Raw genomic sequence first — 13,478 nt, forward strand, 5'->3', positions numbered from 1 at the left:
GGGATTCCTGTGTTCAAAGACAGGGATGAAAAATAAGTACGCGAGGCATGTGAAACAATTGCAACTTTATTCGAACAGTTTTTTCAATATATTTTAAAGACGTTCCGAGAAGCATGACTCCAGGAACTTCAACACTTTTATATTCGCCCTGAAAAAATCACTTTCTCTTAATTAAGATACACACGGTATGTACAACGATTGCGTATAACGTCGAATTAAAAATAGACGTCGCGTTCATTAATACTGTCTTCGAATCTTAAGAAGTCGTCTGAAAATACTATTTCTGTTATAGTTAGACTGCGGATTTTGAGATGCACATTAAAAACTTGCTTCATCATTTAAGCACTGCGGCATACATTCGCTTTGAATATTTTATCGTATTTCCTGCACGATCGATTTTTGTTTAAATTCTCAGTCTACTTATAATCTCCCTTGCACGCGAGCGCGTTAAGTATAACTTGTATTGAACATCGTCTACTTTCGGAGAGAAAGGCAATTTAAAGCGAGTTAATTTTCGATGGTCGTTGGTCTTTGTCTAACTGGCAGCTTCCCGGTGATTAGGTTCCGCGGTCGATTCGCTGAACGTTTGAACGAACACCTCGTCGCCCACTTTCACCTTCCCGGGGATGTACAGTCCACAGTATATTCCCATGACGGGCGCGTTTCCCTCGAGAGACATGCGATCTGGATTGGTTTGTTGCCTAAAACTAACGAAAGTCACACAGATAACTGTGACATAAATGATATTTCTTTTGTCATTAATGAGACTGTCTTCATACGTTCTCAGAGTCTTTAGTGGCTCCTTGTCCATCACTCCGTTCGTTGGGTTTACACCAACCATATTACACCTGTAACATTGAACAGTTGCATAAATTTTTTCTCCAGAGATTAGAATTTAATTTAATAAAATATTTTAGTACCTGGAGCATGGTTTCACGTTTCTAATAACCACTCGTTCGCCAATTTTTATCCACTCCCAATTGTCTTCCCTGAACGGTTCCTGCGTCGAGACTAAAATGTTTGGACGGAATTGTAGAGTAGGCACTGGTCTCTCTAATTTATCGTTCAGTTCCTTCATGGAACTTGTGGTCATCAGCATGTAACTAGCCAGGTCGCTGAACAAACCCTGTGAGATGGTTCCTCATGAATATAATTAAGTGTTAACTACCTGTGCAAAGGATATTAAGAGATATTACGGTATCTTCGTTCCGGAGTTCCTTATATACTTCCGTAAATTTTTTCCACGGCTCCGCAAAGACGTTTCTTCTATTCATCATCGTGTATCCTAAACGAAGTCCATCATTCGTACCAGTTAGAAATCTGCAGGAAATTAAAATTTCATCAATGAAGATTATTTTAAATCGTCGCATTACAGATGGACATCAGAAAAAAATGAATCAGAAATTCTTAAAGAAGTTCGACTTCATAAAATGAATGAAAATGAGGAAAAATACGAACGTCGAAAGCCACTCGGCGGGTTCCGGGCCACAATCGATACACTTGACCGGTTCTCCCCACCACATGGAGCACTGAACGGCTTCGGTTGCGTTCTCCAAATACTTCGGCACCTCGAAGATCACGCTGGCCATTCCCACGGCCTCCAACTTCACTCTGCTTTCGTCCACCGACGACAAACTGACCAGGATCAACGTCGGGTATTGTCTGCTGGTCTGGAATCGTCCGGTCTCCTCATTGTACACTAGAAACATTCTGATGAACAGCGGCGGGCTTCATTCCTCGGCTCTTTCGGGAAAGAGCTCTGCTTATTAGAGCTCTTTCTTATTACTTAATGGATATGTAAAACATTTGTCTTTCCTCTAATAATGAATGAAATGCAAGAGAAAAATTATATATAATATGCATAAACCCTTGCGATGTATCATAAATTCAAAGAAAAAAGTATTGAACGACTGATTATTACCTGTCTTTCAGGGTGAACTTCCCCGTCTCCTCGATACTGATCCCATATTCCGTGAAGTCGCATTCCTTCACGTTCTTGCCACGTCCAGATTTCAATGGGTACACGTACAGCTCCCGAATTTGGCCCACTTTAGACCACTTCAGATCTGGTAACTCAGGAGTCGTTTCCTCTTTTACTTGTTCCGTACATTCAACTTCGGGATCCGATTTCGCCTCGTAGTTTATTTCAGTTCCTCCATTATCTACGGCTTCAGGTTCTTTCGTATCGTTTGCTTCGGGTTCCTTTCGCTTCCTGTCTTTCCTCACGGTCCACACCACGGCCACGAGGATAACTACGAAACTACATGTAACCGCGATGGTCGATCGCCAATCCTGTAAAATAGATCAGACTTCGATTAAATAATTATTTCAAGTTTTAGTTTTAGTTTCCAGTTACTTTTCATACAAAATTATGTCATTATCTTATTATACTCTATCTATTTAGGGCATTACTCTGCTTTCCTTATGACGAATTAGATAAGTATTATCTAATGCGAAGACTTTCATTATAATTGATAACACCGATGCATAGTATGTAAATTAACTCGGCATAGCTATAGTCGATTTGCATGCCTGTTATAAAACGAGCTGCCGCACGAGAAATTTGAAGTCGAACACGTGCCGTGGCAATCGAACATCGTGCCATTGTTCCCTAATCGAATTCTTCGTGAAAAGAGGCTTAAGTAAGTCGGCTTATTCATTTCGTTGCTGTTTCTTGCTCACGCGATTCGTTCGAAACCGACTACTTATCACTTCTGAAAATATTATCAGGAGACTAATCGATTTACTGTTGGCTCGTTATCACTATAAATTCGCTCTGGCTACAAAATTTCCGCTTCTCTCATTACTTCACCGAAACGAGTTCTCCTCGATTTCAATGCGATATATTATGTTAATAGTCTCGATCGAGTGACCCAAATTCATTGTCGTGTCACAAGAATATCAGGATTCTGGCATTAGAAGACTGTCCCTCAAAATATCTAGACACTTCGCAATAAAATTAAAATAACTTCAACGCTTTCGCTAAGACCGTCACCCTCGATCTTAAAATTGCACGACACTTGACACACGGAAGTAGGAAATTGTATGCGCCTACCGGATGTCCTTGCATGATCCCCGAAGTTTCCGGCACACTCGAAACAGAGAGACGTTCCTCGTCCGACCGCGGTTCTATCTCATTTCTGAGAGCGGCTCGATTATTATGCAATCCACGGCCTCCCACCGTTTTTTCTCCCACTCGTTTTTGATAAGGGCTCGAGGCGCTTGCCCGTGTTCAGAGTCCAGAGACGATCAGCACTCGACGGAGGTGGAATCGAAACGGGATGAGCGACCATCGACTGATACTCGCGACTCCCTACTCTCCTCACGGGAATTAAGCGCGCAAGCTTTCGTCGTCGACGATCGTGCGCCGTTTGTCAGTCGTCGACAAGAAACGTATGCGTGTGGGTCATCGACCGCAGCTCGAAAATAGTATGAAATTACAAGATTCTCCATTGTATTAACTTGTAGTATTCTTTTATATTATTTATTTAAACGGAATTGCAAATCTTACATTCTATTGTTTAGTCTCTGTATCCGATTTTCTCGACGTATAATTTGAGACGAGTGTCAAACAATTGTTAATTCTAAAACGATATAAAAATATCTCAATCTCAAAAATTGAGGTTGCCTAATTTAAACTTGGCATCCCTTACCGATGGAAGGGTTGAATCGGGGGTTGAAAATTTAGTTCACTACCCTGTTCACCCCAAGTGCCACTTGTCAATTCCAACGCATCTACTGTCTGAAGCCATTATTTTGGATCAAAGGCCAGAATTGATCATTCTAGGATTGGTGGATAAGTCATTAAATAAATTGACGTTAAACAATATACATTTAAGAAGATATCTATTGAAGTATGTTGTAGAATACAAATGACCTAAGCTACGAATTTAGCGATGAATCGTAACTTAGAAATTGGAGTCATAAATGTCATCACTTAAATAGTCAGCGGAGGGATGACAGAAAACAGTCTCAGTCTATTTTTTTGTATATTGTTTATTGTACAGTCACAGGCACTGCGCTTCGCTTAAATAGTTTAACAATTCTCTATACATTTTTATAAGGGTGGATTCCAAGTGAGAAATATTTTTACAAAACGAAATAGAATTTATTCACCACCATCTTAAGCGAGAAGGTTAATCGAAACCTTTGCTTTGAAAATTCACCTAACAATTGTTAATCTAAAGCCACGACGTCATCAATTTTCGCCCTTGCCGTTCGTGGAATTATACAGTGAATTAATGATCGGTTGTAACAACTCCAAACTCGGAACATAGAAATCCGGTCGCGTGCTCTCGTTCAACGTCGCGTTCTCTATACTATCCAAGCCCGTGCTGACGAACAGTTTTTGGAACCCGCACATCGTTCCAAATTTCATATCATAATTAATTCTAAAATACCAGAAAGAATTAAATGAATTCTTGTACAAATTTTAAAAAAGGAATATTTTGTTTCGGTACACTTACGTATCGCCAATGAACAAACATCTCTTTGGATCTTTCACATCCAAAGTGTCCATGATATAGTCCCTCAATATTTCACTAGGTTTCGCGCATTCGATTGGAGTCCTCCCACTGTACTTAGTAATTATGCTGATCAAAGGACCGGGACCTAAAAGAATCCGATAATAAGAGTTTCTTATTTGATATCAGAGTGAAACAATACGCGTGAAAAACTTAATATGACTTTCGTAGCTTAAAAAATTCAACTTTTAAGTATGAAGTGCACGTATACTTAAAACTCGTGTACCTATGACCTTCTTATTTAGACCGTGAACGACCCACTCGTCTTGAGCGCCGCAGATGTAAAGAACATCTTTTCTCTGGAGACAGGTGATGGCAAGTGCTAATTTTGGCCAATCGAAGAATGGACAGAAGTCGACGATCACTGCTTTGATCGATGGCTGATCTTGAACAGCCCGCAATGTTCCGGTTACGTCGTCGTCATAAACTTTAGGCTAACGGAGAACAAAGTGACATCGTTTCATTCATTGCCTAATCCTTTTATCACGATCGTTCTTTTATCTTTCACAAACAATAGAAACGATTAATTCATGGATCATGAGATTTGCGTAACACCGTCTAGCTAAATATTTACTCTTGAAACAATGACAAAACTTTAGGCGTTACATATTTTTTTATAAACGGTTACATATTTTTTTATAAACGGTTTGAAAGATTGAGAACAACTCGAGACTTGATTGAATACTCACGGGTCCTCGCATCACAGTGATTCCATCTTCTATCAATCTTTCCTGCAAAGCCGCGGAACCAATCACGAAAGCCTCGCCGGTGAACTGAATCTTCTTCAGATACCAGCTGATCACTTTCGAGGAGTTTATAACCTGATCCTATAATAGACAATTAATTACGAATAGATGAACATTTACGTGTATACAGAAGACACATAAGGAGTTTATTCTCCAGTAGAGCAATAAATAATAATTAGACGAAATAGTAGTAACGACATAGTAGTGACAAAGTATTATTTTTTTATAAACGGTTACATATTTTTTTATAAACGGTTTGAAAGATTGAGAACAACTCGAGACTTGATTGAATACTCACGGGTCCTCGCATCACAGTGATTCCATCTTCTATCAATCTTTCCTGCAAAGCCGCGGAACCAATCACGAAAGCCTCGCCGGTGAACTGAATCTTCTTCAGATACCAGCTGATCACTTTCGAGGAGTTTATAACCTGATCCTATAATAGACAATTAATTACGAATAGATGAACATTTACGTGTATACAGAAGACACATAAGGAGTTTATTCTCCAGTAGAGCAATAAATAATAATTAGACGAAATAGTAGTAACGACATAGTAGTGACAAAGTAGTAGTAACGATATGCGCGATCATGTTTGAGGTCCGTGATAACGTGTTAAAAATAGTGACCGAATGATGTCAAGTTCATGAATACAAGATATTGTTAACTAAATATATTTCAACTTCCGTCGTACATGAAACTCTGAATCAGACACAGGCTCGCCTTTTACCAAGCAGCAAGAATTTAGTGATCCCGGAACCGCGCTCTCCTCTATGCGCAAATTCCCCGAATCTTCTGAATAAGTGACCATTAATATGCATTACGCGAGACCAATGAACGCACCGGCTTAATGTCGAGCCCGTTTTGCCGCATCTTCTCGCAGTATCGATTGAATCTTATCGTGCCATTGTTAGTCACCAGATACAAGTTCTTTCCTATGTTCTGGAGCATGGTGACCGCCTTCATGGCCTCGGGGATCGGCTTCTCCAGGTACCATATGACTCCTGACGACAAACAACCATTCCAGCTCAGCCAGATATCGGTCGAAATCGTGGGAACCGTACAGACTCTAAAGCTTCCGCTTAACGAACATTCGGTTCTCCGTTCCTCAATTTTGAACTTGCGGCCGAGGAGGAACGTTCGTCAAGTGGGAGCCCACCTTAAGGAGTTCTCGATGAGTAATCTCCATGGTTCGCGAAATATCAATGAAAACTCGCCATCGCAGTCCGACAGAATGATGTCGAACGAGTCAAAGAACGCTCGCAGCTGGTCCAAGCTCGCCTCGGTCAGATTTATAACGCTCGGCATAGTCATACTCCTGCGATGATTAGGCTCCTTGTTAATGTCGCACGGACTGCGTCGATCGGCCGATAGTAGACGACTGGCGCAGCCGACGCATCGTCGCCAACAGCCAAAAGGCAGACTTGGTATTCTTACCGATAACATCGCTGATATGCGCTGACATTCATGTGTTGCGTTATTCTTCCTTCCTAAATTGTAATTTTATCGCTAACAGTGCAGGAACAGGAATCCCTGCACTCCGGTTCTTCATTTCCCGCTACCTGGAGAACGTTGTGCCCATGTGTCCCATACGATGGTCCCACTCGTACTATGGGGGTGGAAACGATCCTCTTATGAACCCACAATTTTTTATCTATACCACGCGTGCACACATGTAATTGGAATTTTTTATATGACTCGCTCGTTCCAAAAGATTTGTGTCATACGGGATCTCCGGATATGAACGAAGAAACCTCGGTTCGTTTCCGATATAAAATACGTGTAAACTGGCCTGTGCCTTACAAAAGAATGATTTTCCTCTTCCTAAATTCGTCTCTTTCGGCAACTGTACAATAGTGAACGATTCGAAACGATAACCCAAGCCGAAACGTACAATAGATCCGTTGACATTCATAGTTGAAACGAAGGGAGGAGAAGCAGTGGTTGCGTGGGCGTCGGAATAACAACGGAAATGCGTTTAGGTTAATAGAATTTCAATTTATTAAGTTTTTTTTTCCCTAGCCGTCAGTGTCTTGATTCTCATTTACAAAGGTATTATATGACTGTAGTGGTAGTTTAACTAATAATCGACGATGGTAGGCATTCAATCAATCAATCGATAACTGTAATCATAATAATTAAAGATAATCGTAAGAATTACAATGATAATAATTAATTCGTAATTAATATATTAGAAATCGAAATCTTATCTGCCGTCGCTTGTTTTCTTTTTTATTCGTCTGTTTATTAATCATACTCTCGACGCGACGAGCCGCGTTCGGCTCGAAATGATAAAGAACAAAATGATAGAGAGGAAAATGAGAGAGAGAGAGAGAGAGAGAGAGAGAGAAGGGAAGATACATCTTACATATTTCATACACGCACAGCGGTGTGAAAATCGACCGCGTGTGCCAACGTAAAATTATTTATATAATCGTAAACCTGACTAGAAAAATCAACACCCTTGCGCTGTACCGTTACAGTAATTCGTAGGCGTGGGCGGATCCAGATGATTCTCGGATGGTGGACAAACGAATACTGATATAAAGAAACAAACGAAATTTGTTATTTGAACGACGCAACGTTTCCGCGAATCAATGGAGAAAAATGAATTTCGAAACGGCGTTTCATCTCCCACCTTTTGATATTCGAGTCTGAATCCGTCCCAAGTCGTAAGCTATCGAGTTTTTATAGTTACACGTACATAGAAACATTCGTCGCACAACAAGCTATGGAAACGTGATGGACGTCGTCGCCGCGAAGCCCTTTTCTCCTTCGAAACGATAGCGGTTCTCTTTTGTCTTCCTGATAACGTAGGCGGCTTCAAACTGAATTAATTACTGATAGGAAATGATCGGGTCCATGAACGGTTCGCTCCATCGTTTCGTGCCGGGCGAAGGTTCGATCTACGACGAACTAGGGATCATCAATTTCGGTCGATTAATCTCGGTAAGATTAGGCCTGAGCGTTCGTTTCTCAAACGGGACTCGTAATTTGCCGGGATGAAAGTAGGAACTATGACTATAGAAGAGATCCTGGACTCGGTTTCCTATCAGCTCGACGTGTAATTTCGATCGGTAGAAATGAATTTGATCGAAGACTGAAAGTAAAATGGAGCAAAGAGGAAGGACAAGAAATGAAAGGTCCTCCGCGTTTCCCCAGTCCGTGGGTCTCGGTTTCAGCGTACGAAAAGAAGAACGATCGCGTCGTCAACGGCGACAGTTTCTTTTTAGTAGTAGTTAGTGATTAACAATCGGTAAGCCGACTTGGCCGCGTCGGCCGCCTGTACCCTGATCGAATGATTCGAGATGAAGATGACAGTCCCGGCAGTGACCATTGCGCCGGCTCACAGATCTCTGCACGAATCATTCTAAATCTCGCCCCATTTAAAAAAAAAACCGTCAATCAAATTATATCACTCGCTCGAAATTAGATGACTGAGGTTTTTTGACGTTTACTGTCACGTAACTATCCGATTTGCAATTCCTAATGCAACCTATTAATTTTGATGTATAGATAGGCCAATTAGTTCGACTTTGTAATTCAAATTAAACAATTACGTAGACAATGCTGTCACCGGGTACTTACAGAATGCTAATAATAATTATGTAATATGTAATGTACATTATTAGTGTCAGTGAAAATAGCTCAAGATAAAGGAATAATTTACGAGGCTACGACGCGATAAAACAATCGTGACAAAAACCGAATCGACCGTGTGTACTTGATAACGAGATAAAAATTGAGACAAAGTATTATTTGCAATAAATTAATCGCTCACTGGCGTAATCGTGTTAACAGTGAAAAACTCGAGATTCGTGTCTGATCCGGACAGAAGCCTGTGAGCCATTAGCATCGAGACAATGTAACGCTAGCGGTTCGTTCGATTCGTCTGACAATTGATAACGACCGCTGCGTTGTCGCTCTGACGATCGAAAACGATGACAATGACAGATCGACTGGATGAGCGAATGTTAAGAAAACTCGTTTTAGAATATCGCCGAGGAGATTGTTCCACGACTCGGTCGGCTCGTTCAAAAGGTAGAACGGGACGTAATGGCGTGGTCGCGACGGAACCGAACGAAACCGGTGACCATGACGGTATAACAATTATTAGTGCCAGTAGATAGCAACGGTAGTATCGTCTACGTGTTAGCACAGATTTAAACTTGGGACTAGGCTGGCTGCTTGCGGTTAGAACGTTCGTTAACTCTCTCGTTTAATTTAACAAGCGCTTACTAGTTAGTCGTTGTGTAGTTAGTTACTTCGGTATAATTAGGCGTTAACTAGACGGTAGTCAAGAGTAACGTGATAAAACTGTTATTAATAATTGGGTAACGCTATAAAAGATGTCCTCCCGACTGGTTTCTTTTTTTCTTCGCTGTTTCTTAACTACAATTTATCCCTCTCGCTTCTTTTACAAACGGTTCTTCGGTTCCATCGAAGCTCCGAAAACGTTTATCTCGTTCTTTTGCCGCTGGCGTGTCCGTCTGTCCGAAAAGTACGAAGAACAACGAGTGAACACTATACGCAAGTTAGTTTCCGCTATTGGTAACGTGACTTCGGCTCTGCCTATCGCCGACCCGTGTTCAGTTATCTATCTATCTACCGGCCTATCTATCCTACCTGATCTGCGATACCTCTTCTCGCTATCCTGTCGAAAATCGAACGGATGATGGCGGACGAATGCCACGATGCCAGGTCGATTCTGTTCAATTCCATTCTCGCGATAGACGCACGATTCAAAAATCAAACGATTGCTCTTCTTTCCTTCCGACGTTACTTCTATAAAATAGGTATTTTAAAAATTAAGCTACATAGACTCGTCTGTCAGTCTCCGTTATTTATCTCTACTTATAAAAGAGATCCGTTAAAATTTGTTCTCCCTCTTGAAAAGCTCTGAACATGGAATCCTTTGAACGTCGCTAGGCCAAGACTCGGGGGTCGTTTTACTAGGATAATCTTATCGTTACGTTATTATAGGCGTTAGTACGAAATTGGGAAACTGGCAACGGGGCATTCCACTCGTCTCCTCCTCTCCTCTTACGGCCACGCAAACGATAACGTTCTTCAATGATCGACAGACTGCGGATTTTCGTGCCGAACGAAACTGTTTTGCGATATCAATTTAAGAAATCAAGTCTAACTTTAAGTCTCTGTTACCCTCCAAAAATAATCTGTATTTATAGACACGTGATTACACGCATCCTCTGTACCAGGTCTTTCTGTGAGCACACAAAATTCGCAGTCTAATACTCAGCATCTTCTCTTTTTTCTTTTTAATCGTCGACGATCACTGTTTCGATTCTTGTGCCGAACGCTTACATACGTATAAGATATTTAGGCTCGTCCTTCCCCGTGCTCCTCCCCGCAACCCTCCAATAGATTAATTCGTCGTAAATGCTCTTAACCACGATAGTTAATACGATAGGTAATACGGTTCTATTTTATTTATCAATTAATTGTATGCTAGTTTACGATACGCCCGATTTCTTCGTTCTGTTCCCCCGAAACTCTGGGAAACGTCGAACAAGAGAAAAAGAAAGAGAGAGAGAGAGAGAGAGAGAGAGAGAGAGAGTGAGTGAGCGAACGAATGAGTAATTTTCAATGACTCGAAGAGAGAGCAGTTCAATGTAGATCTTGATTCTATCTCTCCTCGTCGTCCATCATCCTTCACCGTAAACCCTTTCGTCGTTAAATTCGGTGTCGTTAATAGTCATTGATTAATGAAAAAGTCGCACGGTCGTATGTATAATATGCGTGGATAATAGGTTGTCGCTATAACGTTACACGTCCTATGTAATATATACAGTAGCGTGATCAATATTTTCTCGGTAATCAATCATCTCCTTCGGTCACTCCGTTCGTTCATTATTCTTGTCCGAGCGCACGAGGTTCGTCACCGATTCTTTTTATCTCGAGGAACTACTCACGTGCGTTCTTATCATTTCGCGATGGAAAACTATATTCTTGTGTAAAAAAAGTTGGCGCGCACCCGTACGCCCGTTGACCAGATGTTAGAACCACGTGGTCAGTCGCTGTTCCGTTGCCGTCGTAAGAAGGCCAATGGTTGCGTACAAAAATTTCAATTTCATGGAAAAGTCATATTTAGAAATTAATTGCGACGAGAGCGACGACCATGGTTTTTAATAAGGACTGTCAGAGTGTCCACCACTTCACGTGATTAAAAGTACCACCTTTATAGAAATTAAGCCGTTCCAGTTTACGTAATTGCACATTGAACAAACGATTACGAATGCGTGTTACACAAATCCCGCTTAGCCAGTAATTGATTCACCAATTTTTCATTCATATGTATCACGTACATTAATATATAGACTCGCGCCTCTCCTTCGTACATATTTATATATATATATAGATATATATATAGAGATTCTTTCATTTATTATTCCGTCTCGTATTAATCATTTGTCCATAATTCTCTTCGCATTCATTTATTTATATATATATATATTTATATTCATATATGTTTCTCTCATTTTTAGTGCCTACTTATTGTTAATCAAGGAGGAATGTAGTTTCGTAGTGGTCGCGTCGGGTTGAGCGAGAATAACGAATCCGAATTCGAGCGAGTCGGCACGTTCATCGTCCGATGTTTTCACGACTAAACATAATTAATTACGGTGGCTAAACTATGTGTGTATGTCTGTACGTGTTTGTGTGGATCAGGCATGAACCAGCCAGCGCGTTCCAGAACCAGAGAAACTGAGAAACGCGTCACCTATCTCTCTCTCTCGAATTCTCGGAGTGTCACTGCGTTTATAGTCTAAATACGTAAACGACGATCCTTAAACTTTAACGTTTCAAGCGTAAAGACTACACGTTTACTTGTTTTCGTCCACCTTGTCCGCCGAGACGAGCTCTACACCGTCCGCCTCGGTATATGTCACACATATATCGCGCGTTTCAAACTATATTGTCACGAGATATGATCTAATATATCCATCGTGGAATATTTTCTGTTCGACCGTGTGTACGTGTATTTTTATTCTCTATAGTAATAATACAATCGACGAGATTCACCAGCTAAATAGAATCGTTTCTCGCGTCTGCGTCCAATATACAACGTATACATATATATATTTATATAATATACATATGTATATATGTCCGCGTGTATCGATAAGTATATACGTATATTTACGGAGCTTTCCTATGTATACAATAATATAACGTCGTTCGTTTCCATATTTCTTTCCGCCGTCACGTCGGGATATTCAATTCCTTATGATAATAATTACTAGCTTCTATCCGCGCGTGTATTTTGCTCTCCTCACCGTAAAAACATAGGGAACACGTTTTGCGAATCGCGGTGCACGGTTTTAGGCTGACGCCACCCTTTCTTCTCGTTTTTCTCTTTTTTTTTTTGTTTCTTTATAATCGTTTTATAAGGCCCAAATATTGTGCGCTACCTGTTCAACATGGAAATTACGCCGGAGAAGGAATCGTGAAAGCGCGTGTCGCTCGCGGCACGGAACACCGCTTTGAATACGTAGAATGTCGCGGGCTCAGTTTCTCGATTCTCTCTGACACTCGCGCGTTATGCTTGACCCAGCGCCGAATCGCGAGGAGGAAGCGAGTGCGACAACGACGGATACCGGGCTCCTTCGTTCCCCAATATGAAACTAGCAGAGTTTCTCCGAACAGGCTCGTGTCTTTGGCACGTGCAAATTTTCCCGAAGCCTCGTCACGATGAAATCGTCCCGAAAATCCTTTCGCCGTCGTCGTCCATGATCCTCGATCGAGTTCCCGACCTTCCCACGGACTCTCCGTTGATTCAGCGATCGTCGATCCCCGATCGACCGACGGAGAACGCTTGCTCGCTCCTACGTCGGGCTACACCCCTTGGAATGCGTTGCCAGTAGTTGATTTCTGTCTCCTCTAGCTGTCGACGGAAGCGTCAGCCTCAGGTGGCGGCCACAGGTTCCCCGCTGCGCCGATTACGACCGCCCTGGCGGTAATTATTGTTGTTAGTGACGTTCTCACTAGCGTTGCCGCTGCTGCTAGTGGTGGAGATCCTGTCCGCTCGTGGGTCGGGGCTCGAGGCAGACGGTAGAATCGCGAAGGGCGGCGAGGACGATGAGGAAGCCGAGGAGGACGCGTTGCGATTCGAGATGCTGGCGTTGTTCGTTGGTTTCGCGCGACGTCGCGATGCTGCCTCGTGCTTGATCGGAGCCTTGGCCGTCGT

The 13,478-nt window shown here is 41.8% G+C and overlaps 3 protein-coding genes across 4 annotated transcripts in view; all 3 read right to left on the reverse strand.

Moving 5' to 3' along the window:
- Positions 1-48: 48 nt before the first annotated feature.
- LOC108632891 (mitochondrial amidoxime-reducing component 1) lies at positions 49-3,875 on the reverse strand. 2 transcript variants are annotated; one of them, XM_026810783.1, is made up of 7 exons: positions 3,056-3,875; positions 1,922-2,292; positions 1,459-1,710; positions 1,197-1,320; positions 921-1,126; positions 780-848; positions 49-701 (listed from the first exon to the last, which is right to left on the reverse strand). In XM_026810783.1, exons 1-7 carry the CDS (start codon positions 3,068-3,070, stop codon positions 536-538), a joined length of 1,203 nt encoding a protein of 400 aa, XP_026666584.1. In that variant the 5' UTR covers positions 3,071-3,875; the 3' UTR covers positions 49-535. The 2 variants fall into 2 exon arrangements, with proteins under 2 accessions (XP_026666584.1, XP_017893235.1); XM_018037746.2 differs by having other exon boundaries at positions 49-707.
- Positions 3,876-3,978: 103 nt separating this feature from the next.
- Positions 3,979-6,676, reverse strand: LOC108632885 (glycerol-3-phosphate phosphatase). Its single transcript, XM_018037739.2, has 6 exons — positions 6,487-6,676; positions 6,113-6,273; positions 5,568-5,705; positions 4,750-4,957; positions 4,467-4,611; positions 3,979-4,391 (listed from the first exon to the last, which is right to left on the reverse strand). Exons 1-6 carry the CDS (start codon positions 6,581-6,583, stop codon positions 4,199-4,201), a joined length of 942 nt encoding a protein of 313 aa, XP_017893228.1. The 5' UTR covers positions 6,584-6,676; the 3' UTR covers positions 3,979-4,198.
- A 570-nt stretch (positions 6,677-7,246) lies between these two features.
- The window catches only part of LOC108632884 (protein kinase C-binding protein NELL1), a 50,899-nt gene continuing 44,667 nt past the window's right edge, over positions 7,247-13,478 (reverse strand). Inside the window, 1 exon segment of the mRNA XM_018037733.2 lies at positions 7,247-13,478. Coding sequence (XP_017893222.2) covers positions 13,197-13,478 — 282 coding nt within the window. The 3' untranslated portion in view covers positions 7,247-13,196.

This window comes from Ceratina calcarata, unplaced genomic scaffold (assembly GCF_001652005.2).
Source record: "Ceratina calcarata isolate Rehan_Ccalc_2016 unplaced genomic scaffold, ASM165200v1 scaffold178.2, whole genome shotgun sequence".
Classification (NCBI taxonomy): domain Eukaryota; kingdom Metazoa; phylum Arthropoda; class Insecta; order Hymenoptera; family Apidae; genus Ceratina; species Ceratina calcarata.